Source organism: Cebus imitator, unplaced genomic scaffold (genome assembly GCF_001604975.1).
Source record: "Cebus imitator isolate Cc_AM_T3 unplaced genomic scaffold, Cebus_imitator-1.0 Scaffold79, whole genome shotgun sequence".
Lineage (NCBI taxonomy): Eukaryota > Metazoa > Chordata > Mammalia > Primates > Cebidae > Cebus > Cebus imitator.
In genome coordinates this window covers 4284085-4300931 of record NW_016107394.1, presented here as the reverse complement: position 1 = coordinate 4300931, position 16847 = coordinate 4284085, and the positions used below count along the sequence as shown (strand labels likewise).

At 47.3% G+C, this 16847-nt stretch overlaps 1 protein-coding gene across 4 annotated transcripts; it reads left to right on the top strand.

The window, feature by feature from the left end:
- The first annotated feature begins 3617 nt into the window (after positions 1-3617).
- KCNE3 (potassium voltage-gated channel subfamily E regulatory subunit 3) lies at positions 3618-15942 on the top strand. Of its 4 annotated transcripts, XM_037740124.1 has the most exons (4): positions 3660-3848; positions 9139-9286; positions 11903-11960; positions 13525-14153. In XM_037740124.1, exon 4 carries the CDS (start codon positions 13565-13567, stop codon positions 13880-13882), a length of 318 nt encoding a protein of 105 aa, XP_037596052.1. In that variant the 5' UTR covers positions 3660-3848; positions 9139-9286; positions 11903-11960; positions 13525-13564; the 3' UTR covers positions 13883-14153. The 4 variants fall into 4 exon arrangements, with proteins under 4 accessions (XP_017388471.1, XP_037596052.1, XP_037596054.1 ...); XM_017532982.1 differs by lacking the exon at positions 11903-11960 and having other exon boundaries at positions 3618-3848; positions 13525-15942; XM_037740126.1 differs by lacking the exons at positions 3660-3848; positions 9139-9286; positions 11903-11960 and adding an exon at positions 9701-9737.
- Positions 15943-16847: the final 905 nt, after the last annotated feature.

Here is a 16847-nt window from a genome sequence, read left to right as displayed (position 1 = left end):
CCTTGGAACCCTGCGGGATTTGCAGGACCACAATTCTTGTTTTGCAAGTGAGGAACACAGAAGCTCAAAGTGAGGCAGTGACTTGGTCCAGGTCCCAGAGCCTATGGCCCTTGGCTGACCCCTTTATTGGCTTGTGCCTGTGTCAGCAACATTCAGGTGGTCTCTTTTCACTAAGAGTAATTAGAGGATCCCTCCTTTCTCTGTGGGTTCAGCCAGAGCTCCAGTAAAGATACCCATATCTACTGCTTGCTTTCTAAACATTGATGACATTGGAGGTAGAAGATTAGAAGCACCAAAAAACAAACAGCACTCATCCCCCCAGGGGCTGCTACGTCTATTGCCCTCTCTTGGACTAGAGGCTCTCCCAGTGAGAGCAACGTTTTCCTGATCATGTGGAGGCTCATGAAGTCGAGGCCATTCTTCCCATATCAGACTGTATCCTCCCCCGCAAAAGGGATCCACACAAGGATGATACATGTGAAAAAGGGGAGACTAGTGGGATGGGAGCAGTCAGGGGACACAGAAAAAGGCATCTAATTTAGGACGGGAGATTTCTGGGAGGAAGTAGCATCTAACGGTGAGTTAGCCAGCCCCAGGAAGAAGGGTGTTCCAGGCAGAGAGAACAGCATAGGCAAAGGCCTGGAGATGACAGAGAGCATGTGGGTGTTTGAGGAACTGAAATTGTCCCCCTCCTAATCCTGTCTGGGGTGAAAACCCAAGTTCACAGCCTCCTCCCACATTCCTTAGTTCTCCTACTCCTTCCTCCCACCCCTTGCCTCAAGCAGGCTGAAAAGGAACCGGGAAGGACCCCACCCATCTCACAGCTGCACTGCCAGTGCTGAATCCTTCCACTTGTCCCTGAATGGGCCCACCACCCTTCTCCACCCACAGTGGGCCACCTGGCTCTGGAGCTTCCGTCTGGGCTGAGCCAAAAGGAGGCAGTGGTAGAAGACCACAGGATGGGAGGGAAGGGAGGGAGAGGTACTTGTTCTCCTGGCTATCTTCCTGTGGGTTAGCCTCTACCAAAGGCCACAGCCCCAACCTGATTGCTCTCCCCACCACTGCCCTCTCTGGGTTCCAGTAACCCCTTCCTCCCCTTGCCCTGTCAGCCCAGGTAATTTCCATCCTCACCATTGCTAGCCAGACATAGTGCACTATTTCTTGATTTCCTAAACCCTCACCACGCTCTCTTTAAATTGCCCATTTTCATTTTTTTATGTCTCCAATGGTGGAAGATCCAAAGGGTAGATGTCAACAGGAGGCAGTTTTTGTTAAAACGTGAGAACATCTTAGCAATCAGAGCTGTCTGGCTGCCTTGCAGGCAATGAGCTCCCTAGAGGTATGCAAGAGAAGCTGGACAGCCTCATGTCAAAAATGAAATAGAGGTGGGGCGTGGTGACTCCCACCTGTAATCCCAGAACTTTGGGAGGCTGAGGTGGGCAGATTACTTGAGATCAAGAGTTCGAGACCAGACTGGCTAACATGGCAAAATCCTGTTTCTACTAAAAATACAAAAATTAGCTGGATATGGTGGTACGCCTTTAATTCCAGCTACTCAGGAGGCTGAGGCACAAGAATCACTTGAACCTGGAAGGCAGAGGTTGTAGTGAGCTGAGATCACACCACTGCACTCCAGCCTGGGTGATATGTCTCCAAATATAAAGAAATAAGAAGGATTCATTAGGCTTATGAGGGATTTGACTAGGAAATTCTTGAGAGTCCTTTTAATTTACATTCTAGAACCCTAAGATGATTCAATTCTAAGACTTTGGTTCTAAGATTTTATTAGAGCAAAAGACAATCCCTATCTTCAAAGAACTGACAATCTAGCAGATGAGGTGGATAATGGTTACTTTCTTTTTTAAAAAAAATTTTTATTCTTATTTTTTTAATCTTTTTTTTTCATCTAGGACCAGGGTCTGAGACTTTCAGAAACTGTCATAAACAGTCCTACAGAGTAAATACAAGGCCATGGGCAGGATATGAGAAGGAACCCTGACTGAGCCAGGGCTGTTTCCTCATGGCTCGTCTCAAGAACCATTTGTATCAGAGTCATTTGGGAAACTTGTTTTAAAATGCTGATTTCTGAGCTCCACTCCAGATTTCCTGAATTAGAACCTTTGGAGTGGAACCCAACAGTCTATTTACCAAAACAAGCTCCTCAGGTGATTCTTAGGCAGATTGAAAACTGAGGTTGCAGGACAGGCACAGTGGTTCATGCTATAATCCCAGCACTTTGGGAGGTGGAGGTGGGCAGATCGCTTGAGCCCAGGAGTTTGAGATAGCCTGGGCAACATGGCAAAACCCAGTCTCTATAAAAAATACAAAAATTAGCTGGGCATGGTGGTGTGTCCCAGCTACTCAGGAGACTGAGGCAGGAGGATCACCTGAGCCCAGGAGTTCAGGGCTGCAGTGAGCCATAATCACTCCACTGCATTCCAGCCTAGGAATGAGCCTAGCAACCCTGATCTCAAAAAAAAAGGAAGAAAGGAAGGAAGAGAGAGAGAGAGAGAAGGGAAGAGAAGAGAAGAGAAGAAAAGAAAAGAAAAGAAAAGAGAAAGAGAAAGAGAAAGAAAATTGAGATTGCATTCTTAGGTGGTCAGGATGACTTCTCTGAGAGGTGATCTCCAGACTGAGAAAAAGGAATAGTTGGTTCAAAACATGTAATCATAGAATACGGAACTAACATGTTTTGATGAAGATTAGCAATTTTGTACAATATAGCCACCTTGTAGCAGGTCTAAAAAGGATAGCACTTCTAAGATATATTCTGAGATTCTGTAATTGAGGGTATGTGCCTCAGATATCCTGAAGCAGACCTTTGCAAGGGCCTGAGGCTGTTATTAATTATTCTAAGGCAGTGAGCTGGTAAAAGGGTGCCCCACAGGGTTCCTGGGAGACCGTTCCCTGCAACTGTCCCTTCCTCTGCCATCACTAGCCTCCTGGCTCTTATTCTCCAGCTGTCCCTGGCTGCCCCTGTTCTCTGAAGCCTGCAATGTCACCAGCAAGGAAACAACAGTTTGAGCGAGGGCATGGTGGTGGGAAAATAAGCTGTTCTGGGGCAGAGATGAGTAAGGTGCCCAAACACAAGTTGGTCAGGCACTGTCAGGATCTTTTGGGGCTTGGTGGGAGGAAACATCTGCTGGTGCTAAGCAGAGAGAGAGGGATGTGTAGTGGATTTTGGGTCTGGGCTCTGCCACCTGGGCACGTCTCTTCTTCCACTGGGCCTTCTGCATCCTGTGTGGAAAAGAGCGTTTTTGGAAGAATCAGATTATTTCGCTGTTAACCCTCTGGTTTTGGTACTTCGGACTCAAAGGTCTCATCTGATCCCAGCCATAAGCCTGTGAAGAATGCAGGCAGGAACTGTACCAACTTTACAGCGAGGCCAAGGCCCGGTGAGGAGCAGCGACTCGCCCACAGCCACACTGCCACACTGGAGCAAAGCCCCCTCCTGGTGATCGGTCTCGTGCTGGGCTTGCTGAGGCCCAGCGAAGCGAGAGGCTTTTGGTCTCTGGGCCAGGAAACAGGCGCTGCAGGGGACGGAAGAGTCGGAGCCCACAGCTGGGGGAGGGCAAGGAGCTGGGCGGAGGCACCCAAGGCCAGCCCGGGGAGAAGTGGGTGTGCTGGAGCCCGGGCGGGGTCAGGGGAGGGGACTCCCGGGGGAGGGAAAAGGGAGTCGCACGCGGGTGGGAACGCGGAGCCAGAGGGCACTCTGGGCAGCGCTGGGCGCCCGCAGAGTGGACCAGGGCTGGTGGAGCGCACAGGATCACAGAGTCCCGGCCACCCTCGGTCAGAGGGTGCTGTATCCAGCGAGCAAACGGGAGCCCCGGAGCCTCGCGGAGAGGCAGGTAAGGCACCCATCGAGCTGGGAAGGCTGAGCTGCAGCCTGGGGTAGAAATGAAGGGTCTTCCCTCCTCCTTTCCAAGGGCCACAGCGTGCTCTCGGTGAGACTGTGGACCCGAGGTAGGTGTGGGGGGCGCTGCACGTACCGAGCCAGTTCCCCCGGACCCTCCCCAATCCTCCCAAGCACAGTGATCCCAGAGCAGCAAGTGGGAAAGGGGAGCTGGGCTCTGCGCGCCCCGTCTGGAATCTGTGGGGATTTGCGCCGGCACTCCCAGCCCTCAAGACGGTGACAAGAAAAGTTCCTCCACACTCACAGACAGGCAAGAGAACATCTGCGGCTGGCAGCCAATGCACGAGCAGAAACGACACTTCAGGATGCAGTGCAGTCTTATTTGGCCGGAGCCACTGGCTCTGCGAAGCTCACTTGCCCATTCCCTCTACCTCACTGTGTTCCTCACGCTGTCTGACCTAGTCCGGGGAAAGCGGGCGACTCCCAAAAGCATCTTCTGCCGCTAGTAACATAGGTTGAGTCTGGGAGTCAGGAGACTTGAGTTCTAGTTTACAGGCTGTGTAAACCCGGGCAGTCACCCCTCCACTCTGATTCTTGTGCTTGCTTTTCCTGGGTCACCATCTGTAAAATGGGCCTCCTGCTCCGGTTGCCTGCATACTCCATGGGACAGGAGGGAAAAGGGGGATTGGACCTGGGAGTCTCTTACCTTGAAAATAAATGAGTTGGCTGGGCACAGTGGCTCATGCCTGTAATCAAGGCACTTCGAGAGGCAGAGGCCGGCAGATCACAAGGTCAGGAGTTCAAGACCAGCCTCGCCAATATGATGAAACCCTGTCTCTACTAAAAATACAAAAATTAGCTGGGCGTGGTGGCACGTGCCTGTAGTCCCAGCTACCCAGGAGGCTGAGGCAGGAGAAGTACTTGAACCCAGGAGGCAGAGGTTGCAGTGAGCTGAGATTGGGCCACCGCACTCCCACCTGGGCCACAAAGCAAGACTCCGTCTCAAAAAAACAAAAAAGAAAAAGGAAAAAAAAATGAGTTTAGTCCTTGCTTGAAACCCCACCAGAGTATCTCCTCCTAAAATCCCCTCCCAACTCTACCAATTTGCATATAGGGAAACTGATGCCCCAGGGGAGACGATTTACCAAAGGTTGCAATAGTGACTAGCCCAGGGCTCTCTCCACTTCACCTATAAAGGCCTGTTGTAAATGTGTGAGCTCCCCTTATCTCCTTGTATGCCTCCACTTTGTCTGTTCCTGATGGAGGAGACCCATGCTGGAGCTCTGGAAACTGCTTTCAGGTTTTCTTGACTCTTTGAGGTGATAACCATCCACCCTTCTCCATCCCTCACTCACTCCATACTTCTTAAAGCACATCCATAAACTTAACGTGGGAGTGCTTAAAATAACTTCTACGAGGGAAGCAAGACAAGAAACTCGATCTTATTGATGAGGGAAATGAGGCCTAGAGTGATAAAGTTACTTAACCAAAATGCATGGCTAGATGTGTTGGCACAGTAGGGACAGGAACCCAGGTCTCTTGATTCCCTCTCTGATGTGTTCTCCACCAGCTACAGGACTACAGAATGGTACCCCTCAATGATAAGGGACTACAGGGATGATCAGAGAGGGTGGGAAACAAGGAAGCCTTCTGGTGAAGGTGAGGTTTCTGGGAATCAAGAATAATAAGAACCTCCTGGCTGCTTCTGAGGCTAGGAGAGCTGGGGTAAGAAAGGAGACATAGAGATGTCTGTTCTTGGTAATACGGGGGAAAGGAAAGATGTGGAGACAGAAAAGGAAACAGCGTGACCAGGCTGCTTGATAATTATCTTGTATGTTTGCAGTTTCTAAAGCTTTCCCATCTATTGTCTCCTCTAGTTCTCATGTGAGGTAGACAGGGCAGGGATCATTATTCCCAACTTATAGATTAGGTTCAGAGGAAGTAAATGCAGTGCTCAAGGACAAAGAGCCAAGCATACAGCCAAGATTAGAATCATGAAAGGAACACTTGAAAGGCAAGATCACAGGCTGAAGGACTGGGGAGTTGGACTGTGTGTGTGTGCAGTGGGCAGGTGTATGTGGCCACACCCTGGGTAGGTACACAGGGAAGAGGGCTGCAAAGCCATTGCTGGTGGTTTGAGGCCAAGAATATTTGCCCTTTGGATTGAATGGGGTCCAGGTACAGGAAGCGTCTGGGCTTCCAAAGAAGGCTTAGAGTTCCTCCTCCTCTGACTCACCCCACCTGACTGAGATGGCTTCTTTTCTTTGAGCCATCCCTTCCCCAGACCAAATGAAATCTGCTTTGGCCTCCCCTGGAGGTTGCTTTTTAAATATTGTAAGCTGTTTTCATGAATGCATATGCATGTGCCAGAGCAGGAGAATGCTCTTATAGAAGCGGCATTGATTTATTTATTCTCATTCTTGAATGCCTGCTAGGTATCAGGGCTGGGACATAAAGTAATGTATGAGGCATAGGACCCTGCCCTCATACCTCAAAGTACACAATTACACACACACATACGAACACACACACACACACACACACACACACATAGTTTCAGTACAGTATAGTGCTCTAATAAGGCTCTGTGCAAAGCACTTTAAGGAACAAACAAGGGGGAGAGACTAACTGGCTAGGGAGTGGGGAAGGAGGTGTCCCAGGAGTAAATCTACAGAGATGATATTGGAGCTGGGTCTTGAAGGATTAGTAGGATTTTGCCAGGCAGGTGAAAAGGAAGGGCATTCTTGTTTAAGAAAACAGCATAAGCTACTTGGTTTCTGCCCCCAGCTCTGCCACTACTGGGCTGTGAGACCTTAAGCAGGTGATTTCCTTGGGGAAGAGGGTCTGTTTTCCCACTGGTTGAGTGAGGGGGTTGTACCAACAACATGATCGTGAAGATCTCTTCCAGCTCAGATTCTATTCCTGTGTTCTTCCAACTGGATGTTAGGGTCTACTCCTTTAACTGCCCTCCCGCTCCACCAACTCTCTAGTCCGCAGAAGTGATAAGACCACCAAGGAGACAGTGGCAAAACTGTGCATCCCAGGAGCTGTCTTTGGATCACCTAGCTGCTTTATGTGATCTTTTTCTACCTGCCTCTCTACTCCATTTCCAGACACTGAAGACGCTCATTTTGAAAGAGTAGCTAAAACGGAACAATGGGAAAGAAAGACCCAAGGGTAGAGTTTCACTTTTCTCCAGAGCAACCTGAATGAAAACCCCACTAAGATCCCCAGTCCATCCTTCAGATCACAGCTTCATCCCCCAACTTCCAAGTTAGAAGCTAAACAAGTGCAAGACAAGTACATTTTGTGAGAACCGGTTAATGTGTGGGAAATAGCAGGAACAGAGAGTGACCTGGCTCATCTGGGGAATCTGGAGTAGGTCTGGAGGAGTGGGGTGCATGGGAGATGAGAGTATAAAGGAAGGCTAACTCCTCCTCCCAAGCTCACCAACCTCCATCTCGCTGGATCCTTAACTAAGATTGGCAAGAATCTGTGGTGCAGGAAAAGGCTATAGTAATAGAGTTGAGGAGATGATGCCCCATGACACTAAGAGGCTGTGTCTGGTGTGATGTGAAGCTTCGATGCGAGGGAACACTGCCATTTGTAGTGGAAAGAGCACCTGAACAGTATCCCAAACACCTGGGTCCTTGTCTGAGTGCTGCCATTTATGGGCCATGTAATTTTGGACTAGTCACTTCTCCCTTCTGAGCCTCAGTTTTCTCATCTATGAAAAGGAGGGGTTGACTTGGAATCTAGATTCTAGATGATCCTTAAAGTCCCTTTCAGATTGGCCATGTGCTCACTTTCCTTCCTCACTGGCCTATCTTCCATTTCAAGGCAAGGTATATCCAGGGCAGGAGCTCCATCTCTGCCATCCAAGGAGCTTGGTAATCAGGGACTCTCCTGGAGAAGGAAGCCAAGGAGCTTGGAAACAGTGGCAAAACTCCTCTGCTGATGACTGCCAGTCCCCAGTTTGAGCCCCAGAGGCAGGTCATAGAGAACCAACCTATGCCTTCATCAGCTTTCTGCCTCTCCTAACTCAGACAGGAGGCCCATGCATCCAGGCCCTCCCTCCCACACAAACCCAGGACCTAGAGATATGGAACTATGCTTCTTTCCTCCTCCTGTCAGAATCACAAACATCCTGGTCTGTTCAGAGATGCCTTGAGGCATGAAAGGTTTCATGAGTCTTTATTCCCCTCATGGAACCCTGCCTCAAAGCCCACCCTGCCCTCCACACTGGCCCTTTCCCCTACTTTCTGCAGGGTCTATCTCATCCTTAGGCTAGATCACCCTGGAGGGTGAGCTGTTAAGAGGAAAAATGAGTAAGTCCCTCACTTTAGCTCGGCTGGAATATTAGGTGTAAGTCAGTCCCAGGGCTCAGAAGCATCTTAACCAGTGAGGAAAAGGTCCACAACCTTCTCTATCGTGGGATTTGAAAGGCTCTAGAAAGCCCCCAAGATGCCTCTCCCACCAGCCTCTCCAACTTCTCATGGTCTCCCCATGTGGCTTCATATCATCACGGGATGTTAGAACCAACTGGGACCGCTTCAGAAAAGGGAAGTCTATGTCCAAAGTCACACAAGGAGCTCCTGAACTGGGGCAACTCCCTGGGTTTCCATTCCTTCTCCGTACTGAGGGCATTTAGCCTATATGGCCTCTGAAGGCCCTTCTAGCCTCTACTCTACAAAAATAAAGCCACCACCATCTGTGCACTGTCTAGTGCCAAGCACTACATCATGTTCTTTAATTTTCACAACAAAGCTATGCTACAGATAGTGTTCATTCCGAGTGTTCATACCCTGTCTATCCAAATAGATTGGGTGGTAACACATCATTTGTTTCTCTGTAAAATATCAACCCAGCTGCCAGCTGGCATTCTCCCACTCACATCATTCCCTTGGGATTCTAAAAGGTCCTTGCTAAGGTAACCCTTAAGAAAGGGAACGTTTCAGGCCGCACCATCAGCTGGTCCCTGAGTGGGAGTCCACATGTTAAACAGGTTTCTCATGAAGTCACCCAATGAAGACACTGTGAGTCTGGAGTTGGGGGACAGCAATCAGAGTCCCCTTGGACACTGCATAGTTCCTTTAACTACAACCCTAGGCTGGCCTGACCCAGCTGCTGCAGGAAGTGGAGGAGCGGTGGGAGAGGGAGGTCAGAACCCACAGCAGGACTATTGCACAACCCTTGGGGTTTGGCCTTGGGCAGTCCACTCCGATTCTGAAGTTTGTGCTTTGTAACTGGTTCCTTCCTTTTCTTCCTTCTGTCCTGCTTTCCAGCTCTGGGCTTTCCCAGGTCTAAAGTCAATACTGAGGCCCCAGATGTGTCCAGAGACATCCTGAAGAGTCTAGGAGGTTGAGGAGCCTTAGGGTGTCCACAAAGAGAGCCTGAAACTGACTGAGAGCCAGCGGATTTGTCAGCTGTCTGGTGAGTCTTCCACACTCAGATTTCCCTCCCTCTCTCTGTCAGTTAAAACCCCTTTCCAGTGATACCTAAGAAAACTGAATGGTTCTGCCCTGAGATGGAGCTTGGGATGAGTAGGAGCTTTCACCTTCACTATATGTGCTGTGTCCATTCCTTTTTTTATTTTAACCTACATGTACATATTTGCTTCTCTAAATTTTTTTTTTAAAAATTTAATCCTCTTCTACATAATACAAGTGTATGCTCACAGCAAGCCTTGAAGGAGGAGGGCAAGGATGATCATCTTTCTTTGTGGTTTTTTGTTTGTTTTTGTTTTTGTTGTTTTTTTGAGACAGAAGTCTTGCTCTGCTGCCCAGGCTGGAATACAGTGGTGCAATCTCAGCTCACAGCAACCTCTGCCTCCTGGATTCAAGCGATTCTCCTGCCTCAGCCTCCTGAGCAGCTGGGAATACAGGTGTGTGCTCAGCTAATTTTTGTATTTTTATTAGAGTCGGGGTTTCTCCATGTTGGCCAGGCTGGTCTCGAACTCCTGACCTCAGGTGACCCACCCACCTGGGCCCCCCAAAGTGTTAGGATTATAGGCGTGAGCCACCATGCTGGGCCTATTTTTTTTCAATTGTGTGGTTTTTTTTTTTTTTTTTTTAAACTAACATAAAACTGTACCATCTTAGTCATTTTTGAGTGTACACTCAGTAGCATTAACTAGATTCACCTCATACAGCAGATCTCCAGAACCTTTTCATCTTGCAAAACTGAAACTCTATACCTACCGTACAACTCCACGATGATCTCTTTTGGTAGATGAGGAAACCAAAGCCCCACTAGGCAAAGGAACTTACTTCCTTCAGAGTAGACTCCTCCAGACACTTACGGTTTGTCTCTACCTGTGAAATTGCCTGAGGCCCCTTCCTCCTTCAACTCTCAGGTTAGCCATTCCCTCCTCAGGTCTCACATCTGTCTCTAGCCCGACCCCCACTTTGTTATCCTCTCTGCCCCGACTCATGACTCAGCATCTTGCACTAAACTATTTCAAGACTCTTGTAGCTGGGCTCACGGCCTCAGCTCTAGCTCCTTCCAGTCCACATGACAGCCAGAGCATCCTTTCCAGGCACAGATCTGACCATTTTATCTTCTTTTAAAATACTTATTCCATGGCTTTTCCCCAGCTACAGAATAAAGTTCTAACTCTCCAGCATGGCAGTCAAGGCCCCCCATGATCTGGCACCTGCCTATCTCTCCTGTCCCACCCCCTATGCTATTCTTCCACACATTTTATACTCCACCCTCTTTATGCTATTATTTTCTATTCATCTAAACATTTACACACTTTCTTGTTGTGCCTTTGCTCATGTTTCCTTCCCTTGTCTTCTCTGCCTTCTAAAAACCCTTCAAGGTCCAACTCAAATGCCTCCATCACTGTGGATACTCTGAGCCCTGACCAGTATCCATCACTTATTCCTTTCAGCCTTAGTAGTTCCTGGCTTGTCCCCTGCATTGTATCAGAGCCCCTGGGTGAAGGCACTGGGTCTAAGCCACCCCAAGCTCCCATCACAGGGCCTGGGCCATATTAGTGACCACTATCTGGATGATTTTTTGAGTTATTTATTTCATCATGCTGCTCCTACTTGCTATTGGCCCACAAAAAGGAAGAAGCAGCCACAGATTTCTTGCGTGACACATGGGGTAGTAGATGAGAACCTGTATCTCCTGAATCTTTTTTTTTTTGAGACGGAGTCATGTCTGTCACCCAGGCTAGAGTGCAGTGGCATGATCTCGGCTCACTGCAACCTCCGCCTCCCAGGTTCAAGCAATTCTCCTGCCTCAGTCTCTCAAGTAGCTGGGACTACAGGTGTGTACCACCACACCCTCCTAATTTAGTAAAGATGGGATTTCACTATATTGGCCAGGCTGGTCTCAAACTTCTGACCTCATGATCCATCCTGGATCTTAACTCAGTGAGTTCTTGTTCTTTTCCCCTTCTCCATCCAGACAAGATAGCACAAGTACTCAAGATAGGAGAAGGCCCCAAAGGCCTTGCATAAAACATGGACCAGTCCTGGCTGATTTCCGTATTATGTAAACTCTTTCCCCCTAACTTCTGCATTCATAGAGCCATTGATGAATATTTATCATGGTCAGAATGATCATCTTTTCCAGGGGAGAGATCTCATGGTTAACAGTCACATTAGTTAACTTTGGTTTGTTAACAGTTCTACCCAGATGATGGAGGGTTGTGGAACCAGTCAATGGGCTGAATGCTTGACCCACAGAGAAGTCCTTAAAGTGGACATCTTTACTAGAGACTATTGAGAGAAGGAGAGCACCCAGCCAATCTTAGGGCAGTCCCCTAGATACATAGCCCTGCTGACCAGATGCATGTGGTCTGATGATATCCTTATCAAAAACAAGAGGATGGCCACATACTGCCTTACATGTAAGTGCTTGGGCGAAGGGAAGACTGTGATGATAAAGATGGTGGAGTGTGGTTGAGGGGTGGGAAGCACTGAATGGAGGCTTCCTAAAGAAAGTGAGTGTGGGGCCTTGTTTAAAGGGAATGACATATAGTTTTTCAGAGACAAGGATGTAAGTCTGTTTTAAGATGTTCTTTCTATGTTATAGACTAAGGATCTCTGAGAAGAAGGAAAAGGAACATTTATAATCACTGACTATATGCCAGGTACATAATGACTTTATTTCAGGGGACAAGATAGTTGGGGTGCTTGTGTCTTCTTTTAGTGGGGCAGGTAAACCCCAAGCCAGACTGAGAGCTTTCACTCTCCCCACTCAATCTCAAGCTGTTCTTGCCTTCTCCAATGCTTGCTGTGGTTAACAACCTGTCCCTGTTTCCCTAGTTACCTCTTTTCCAACAGAATTTCTGCAAATAGCTAGGCATATTTAGAGTGTTAGAGACACAGGGTGTTTGAAAGGTCAAATGATCCAACTTCTAGCCTCCAGGTAGCATGAAATTTAAACCATATCCAGACATCTTCCAAATGGTGTCTGGAACATTTTTTTTTTTTTTGAGACAAAGTCTCACTCTGTCACCCAGGGTGGAGTTCAGTGGCTCTATCTCTGCTCATGGCAACCTCTACCTCCTGGGTTCAAGCAGTTCTCCTGCCTCAGCCTCTCAAGTAGCTGGGATTACAGGCACCCGACACCATGCCCAGCTAATTTTGTATTTTTTAGTAAAGCTAGGGTTTCACCATGTTTGCCAGGCTGGTCTCCAACTCCTGACCTGAAGTGATCTGCCCACCTCAGCCTCCCAAAGTGCTAGGATTACAGGCATGACCCACCACACCCAACCAGTCTGTGGAGCCTATAAAGAGACTGTGCTGAAAGAGAGTTCTGACGAATGTCTTCTAACAGTGCCATGCAGTCCTGCTGAGAGCTGGCATGGAAGTGGAAGCAGCTCTAAGCTAGCCACAAAGAGTAGGGCTTTCTGTCTTGGCTCTATCTGTAATATTCTGTGATGATGGACAAGCCACTTATTCCTCTCAAGGCCTCAGTTTCCCTGTGTATAAAATGGAAAGAGTTACATTAAATAATCCTAAGGTCCTTCTAACCTAAAGTTCAGTGATTTATAGAATCCAAAGAAAGGAGAGATTAATATGGGTTCTGATGGTCAGGGAAGACTTTATTCTACAATTATTTATTGAGTACTTGTTGAGTGCCATCATAAGTGACTGTATATAGCAGTGAGTAAAGCAAATATAGGCCCTGCCTTTGAGTGTGTGGCTTAGTGAAGAAAACAGACATGTAATCAAGTAGCTAGAATAAACTATTGTATTAGTCCATTTTCATACTGCCATGAAGAAATACCCAAGTCTGGGTAATTTATAAAGAAAAAGAAGTTTAATGGACACAGTTCCACATGGCTGAGGAGGCCTTATAATCATGGTGGAAGGTGAAGGAGGAACAAAGGCATGTCTTATATGGTGGCAGGCAAGAGAGCAGGTGCAAGGGAATTGCCCTTTATAAAACCATCAGGTCTCATGAGACTTATTCACTATCATGAGAATAGCATATGAAAAACCCATCCCCATGATTCAATTACCTCCCATCAGGTCCCACCCATGACATGTGGGCATTGTGGGAGCTATGATTCTAAATGAGATTTGGGTGGGGACACAGCCAAACCATATCAGCCATGATGTTGGGATTTTATCTGGGATCTGAGGGGATGAGGTCATTCAAGTTACAGGTGACAGAGCCATCCCCTCTCTCTTTTCTCTTGTCACCAGAGCTTCTACCAAGTCTTCCCCCACCTCAATCACTATTGCTATGGAGACTACCAATGGAACTGAGACCTGGTACAAGGGCGTGCATGCTGTACTGAAGGCTCTAAATGCCACTCTTCACAGCAACTTGCTCTGCTGGCCAGGGCCAGGGCTGGATCCAGGGCCAGACAACCAGACTGAAAAGCGGCGGGCCAGCCTACCTGGCCGTGATGACAACTCCTACATGTACATTCTCTTCGTCATGTTTTTATTTGCTGTCACTGTGGGCAGCCTCGTCCTGGGATATACCCGCTCCCGCAAAGTGGACAAGCGTAGTGACCCCTATCATGTGTACATCAAGAACCGTGTGTCTATGATCTAACACAAGAAGGCTGGGATGGTGGAAGACTGAGACACCTGGGGATTGTGTCTGGGTCCTCCAGAACTCTGCTGTGAACTGCATCAGGTCTCAGTGTACCTATCTGTAAGATCAACAAGAAACAGGGCTAAGGGAGGTCATCACTGGGGTGGGAGAAGAGGGGCTGGCAGACCAGAGCCTTGTGCATAAGGAATTTTTTCCAGGAAAAGATAAACTTTATAAACATTGGGAGCCCATGAACAAACATATAAAAGTAGCAACAGATAATGACCAATAACTGGTTCAGTGGCTGGAATATTGGGGGTCTGGGGGTTGGAGAAAGGAGAAGAAATTGTAGCAGAGGGAAATGAGACAGGAAGATGCTCTGGGGACACGTTTTTTTACGTGTTATCTTCAATAGTCATGAGAAGCAGTGATGATTATCCCATATCAAAGATATGACTTACCACCACCACTCCGCCTCCGCTCCCATGAAGAAAGCAGGGCAAGTGATGTGCTACCCATGTGGGCCTGAATGATGCCATGATTGGAAACCAGGAACTCTGGTCTCCTTGCTTAGTGCTTTCCAAAACTTTGTGCCACACAGGAGAGGATCTGGGCCTGAAGGTCATACGATCTGGGGACTCTCTTTAAGAATTCTAAAATAGCTTACTTTTGCAAATATTACAAAAATATACTGCCACATAAATATGTTGCTAGGGCCCCTGCTAAGACCTTAAGAAGGAGCTCATGTGAGTCAGGACCCTGAATATTATGCCTTGTTAGCTCCATGGTTCATGTGCTTCTTGAACCAAGTCACAGGGCACTTCCCAGTCACATCTCCAGCTAGGGGGACTAAACTACCTCCAAATCAGCCTCTTCGGTTTTGACTGAGTTCTGTGAGAAATTTTCTTTTCTTTTTTGAAACAGTCTATGTCACCCAGGCTGGAGTGCAGCTACCCCATCTTGGCTCAGTGCAACCCCTGCCTCCCAGGTTCAAGCAATTCTCCTGCCTCAGCCTGAGTAGCTGGGATTACAGGTGCCTATCACCACACCTGGCTAAACTTTTTTAAAGCAGAGACAGAGTTTCACCATATTCCCCAGGTTGGTCTCAAACTCCTGGCCTCAAGTGATCTGCCCATCTCAGTTTCAAAGTGCCAGGATTACAGGTGTGAGCAGCTATGAGATTTTTTCTGATATCATGTTAAATCTGCTTCTAGAAGACTGATATTGCACTTAAAAGATTATATTAAAAGAAACAGAGTATGAGAGGCAGATATACGGTCCAGTGGAAAGAGAAGCAGCCCTGATTCTACCACTAAGGTGATGCATAATCCTATGCTGGACACACCTCTCTCATTCATTTTCCTCTTCAGCATAATGAAATAGACTTGAAAATTTCTAAGGTTCTATCAGTTCTGACATTCTAGGCTTCATATACATTAAGTTGATCCATAAGTAATCACTGTGTTTGTAGGTTAGAAACAGCTGGGTATCATAGTTTCATCTGTGGTTCCATCTAATACCTGCAATGTGGCTGGTGAATATGTTACAAACTATCCCAGATCTCAGCTAGAACCACCCACTGCTCTGTTTGTCCAGTTTCAAATTAAGGGATCTCCATGTGGTCCCCAGAAGTACCCATTAAAACATACATATTTGTGTATAGCAGAACTCTGAAATAATATTTTGATAGCAGTTATCTCTGAGGAATTGGATTATGGATGCCTTTCCCTTTCCACATTATATATTTATGTACTACTTGACTGACTTGACCATAAGCATGTTACTTGTATAATAAAAGGAAAAAATATACTTCCACTTTGAACAAATAAAAATAAAACCATTTGAGTTCTTGAATGGAGGATCACAGAACACATTTGCTGCCATGAGCAGTTATGTTGATGCTCTGCAAACCTGCGCTGAGCCCTGTTGCTCAAGCCCTTCCTCATCTTTTCTTAAGGGAGAACGTAGAGACTTCCTCAAGATGTGACATATAGGAAGACAACAGATTCAAAAAGTTACAGCTGATAGGACTTTAGACACCATCCAGCTCGAACTTCCAAATAAAATATGGAACGCAATTGGGTATAAGAATGAGTGGTTAGGTGATGAATGTCATAAGGATTTTGAGAAATGAAATTGACTAGGAGGAGTCAGAGAAAGGTAGAACTTGAACTGGGCTTTGAAAGTTAGGACAGAGCTAAATGGGCAGAGTGAATGAAGGGACCAAGACCAGGGAAGCTTAGAAGCAGATGTTGGGGAGCTCCCTCCTGGACAGGGCAGGTGGGCTGGGGGGACAGCAGAGAGCAGGCCTCCTGGGGCTACTCCATGACTTCATTGTTCCCAGTGAAGACTCCCCTTCACACAGTCCTCATGCTCCCTGGGCTTAATCATGAAATAATACAAATTATTTTGGTTGCAAGTTACAGGCATTCAATGTATATTACCATAAGTACAAAAGGGAATTTCTAAGGTATATGAGGTAGCTCATAAACAAGGAGCTACAGACACCAGGGCAATTCCAGGAATCTTGAGGACTAGAAAAACCGATCTGTCTGAATTCACAAAGTAAGAGTTCAGTATGTTTCCTTACACACATACAGGTTGGACGAAATAAAATTCTAGGATTTGAAGGGAGTAAAATTTAAACATTCTAATATCCTATAGTGGCCGGGTGCAGTGGCTCATGCCTGTAATTCCAGCACTTTGGGAGGCCAAGGTGGGTGGATCACGTGAGGTCAGGAGTTCGAGACCAGCTTGACCAACATGGTAAAGCCCCATCTCTTCTAAAAAAAAAAAAAACCCATTAAATTAGTTGGGTGTGGTGGTGCACCCCTATAATCCCAGCTACTTGGGAGGCTGAGTCAGGAGAATCACTTGAACTGGGGAAGTGAAGGTTGCAAGGTTGTAGTGAGCTGAGATTGTGCCATTGCACTCCGGCCTGGGCATTAAGAGTGAAACTTTGTCTCCAAACATGTATATTTGA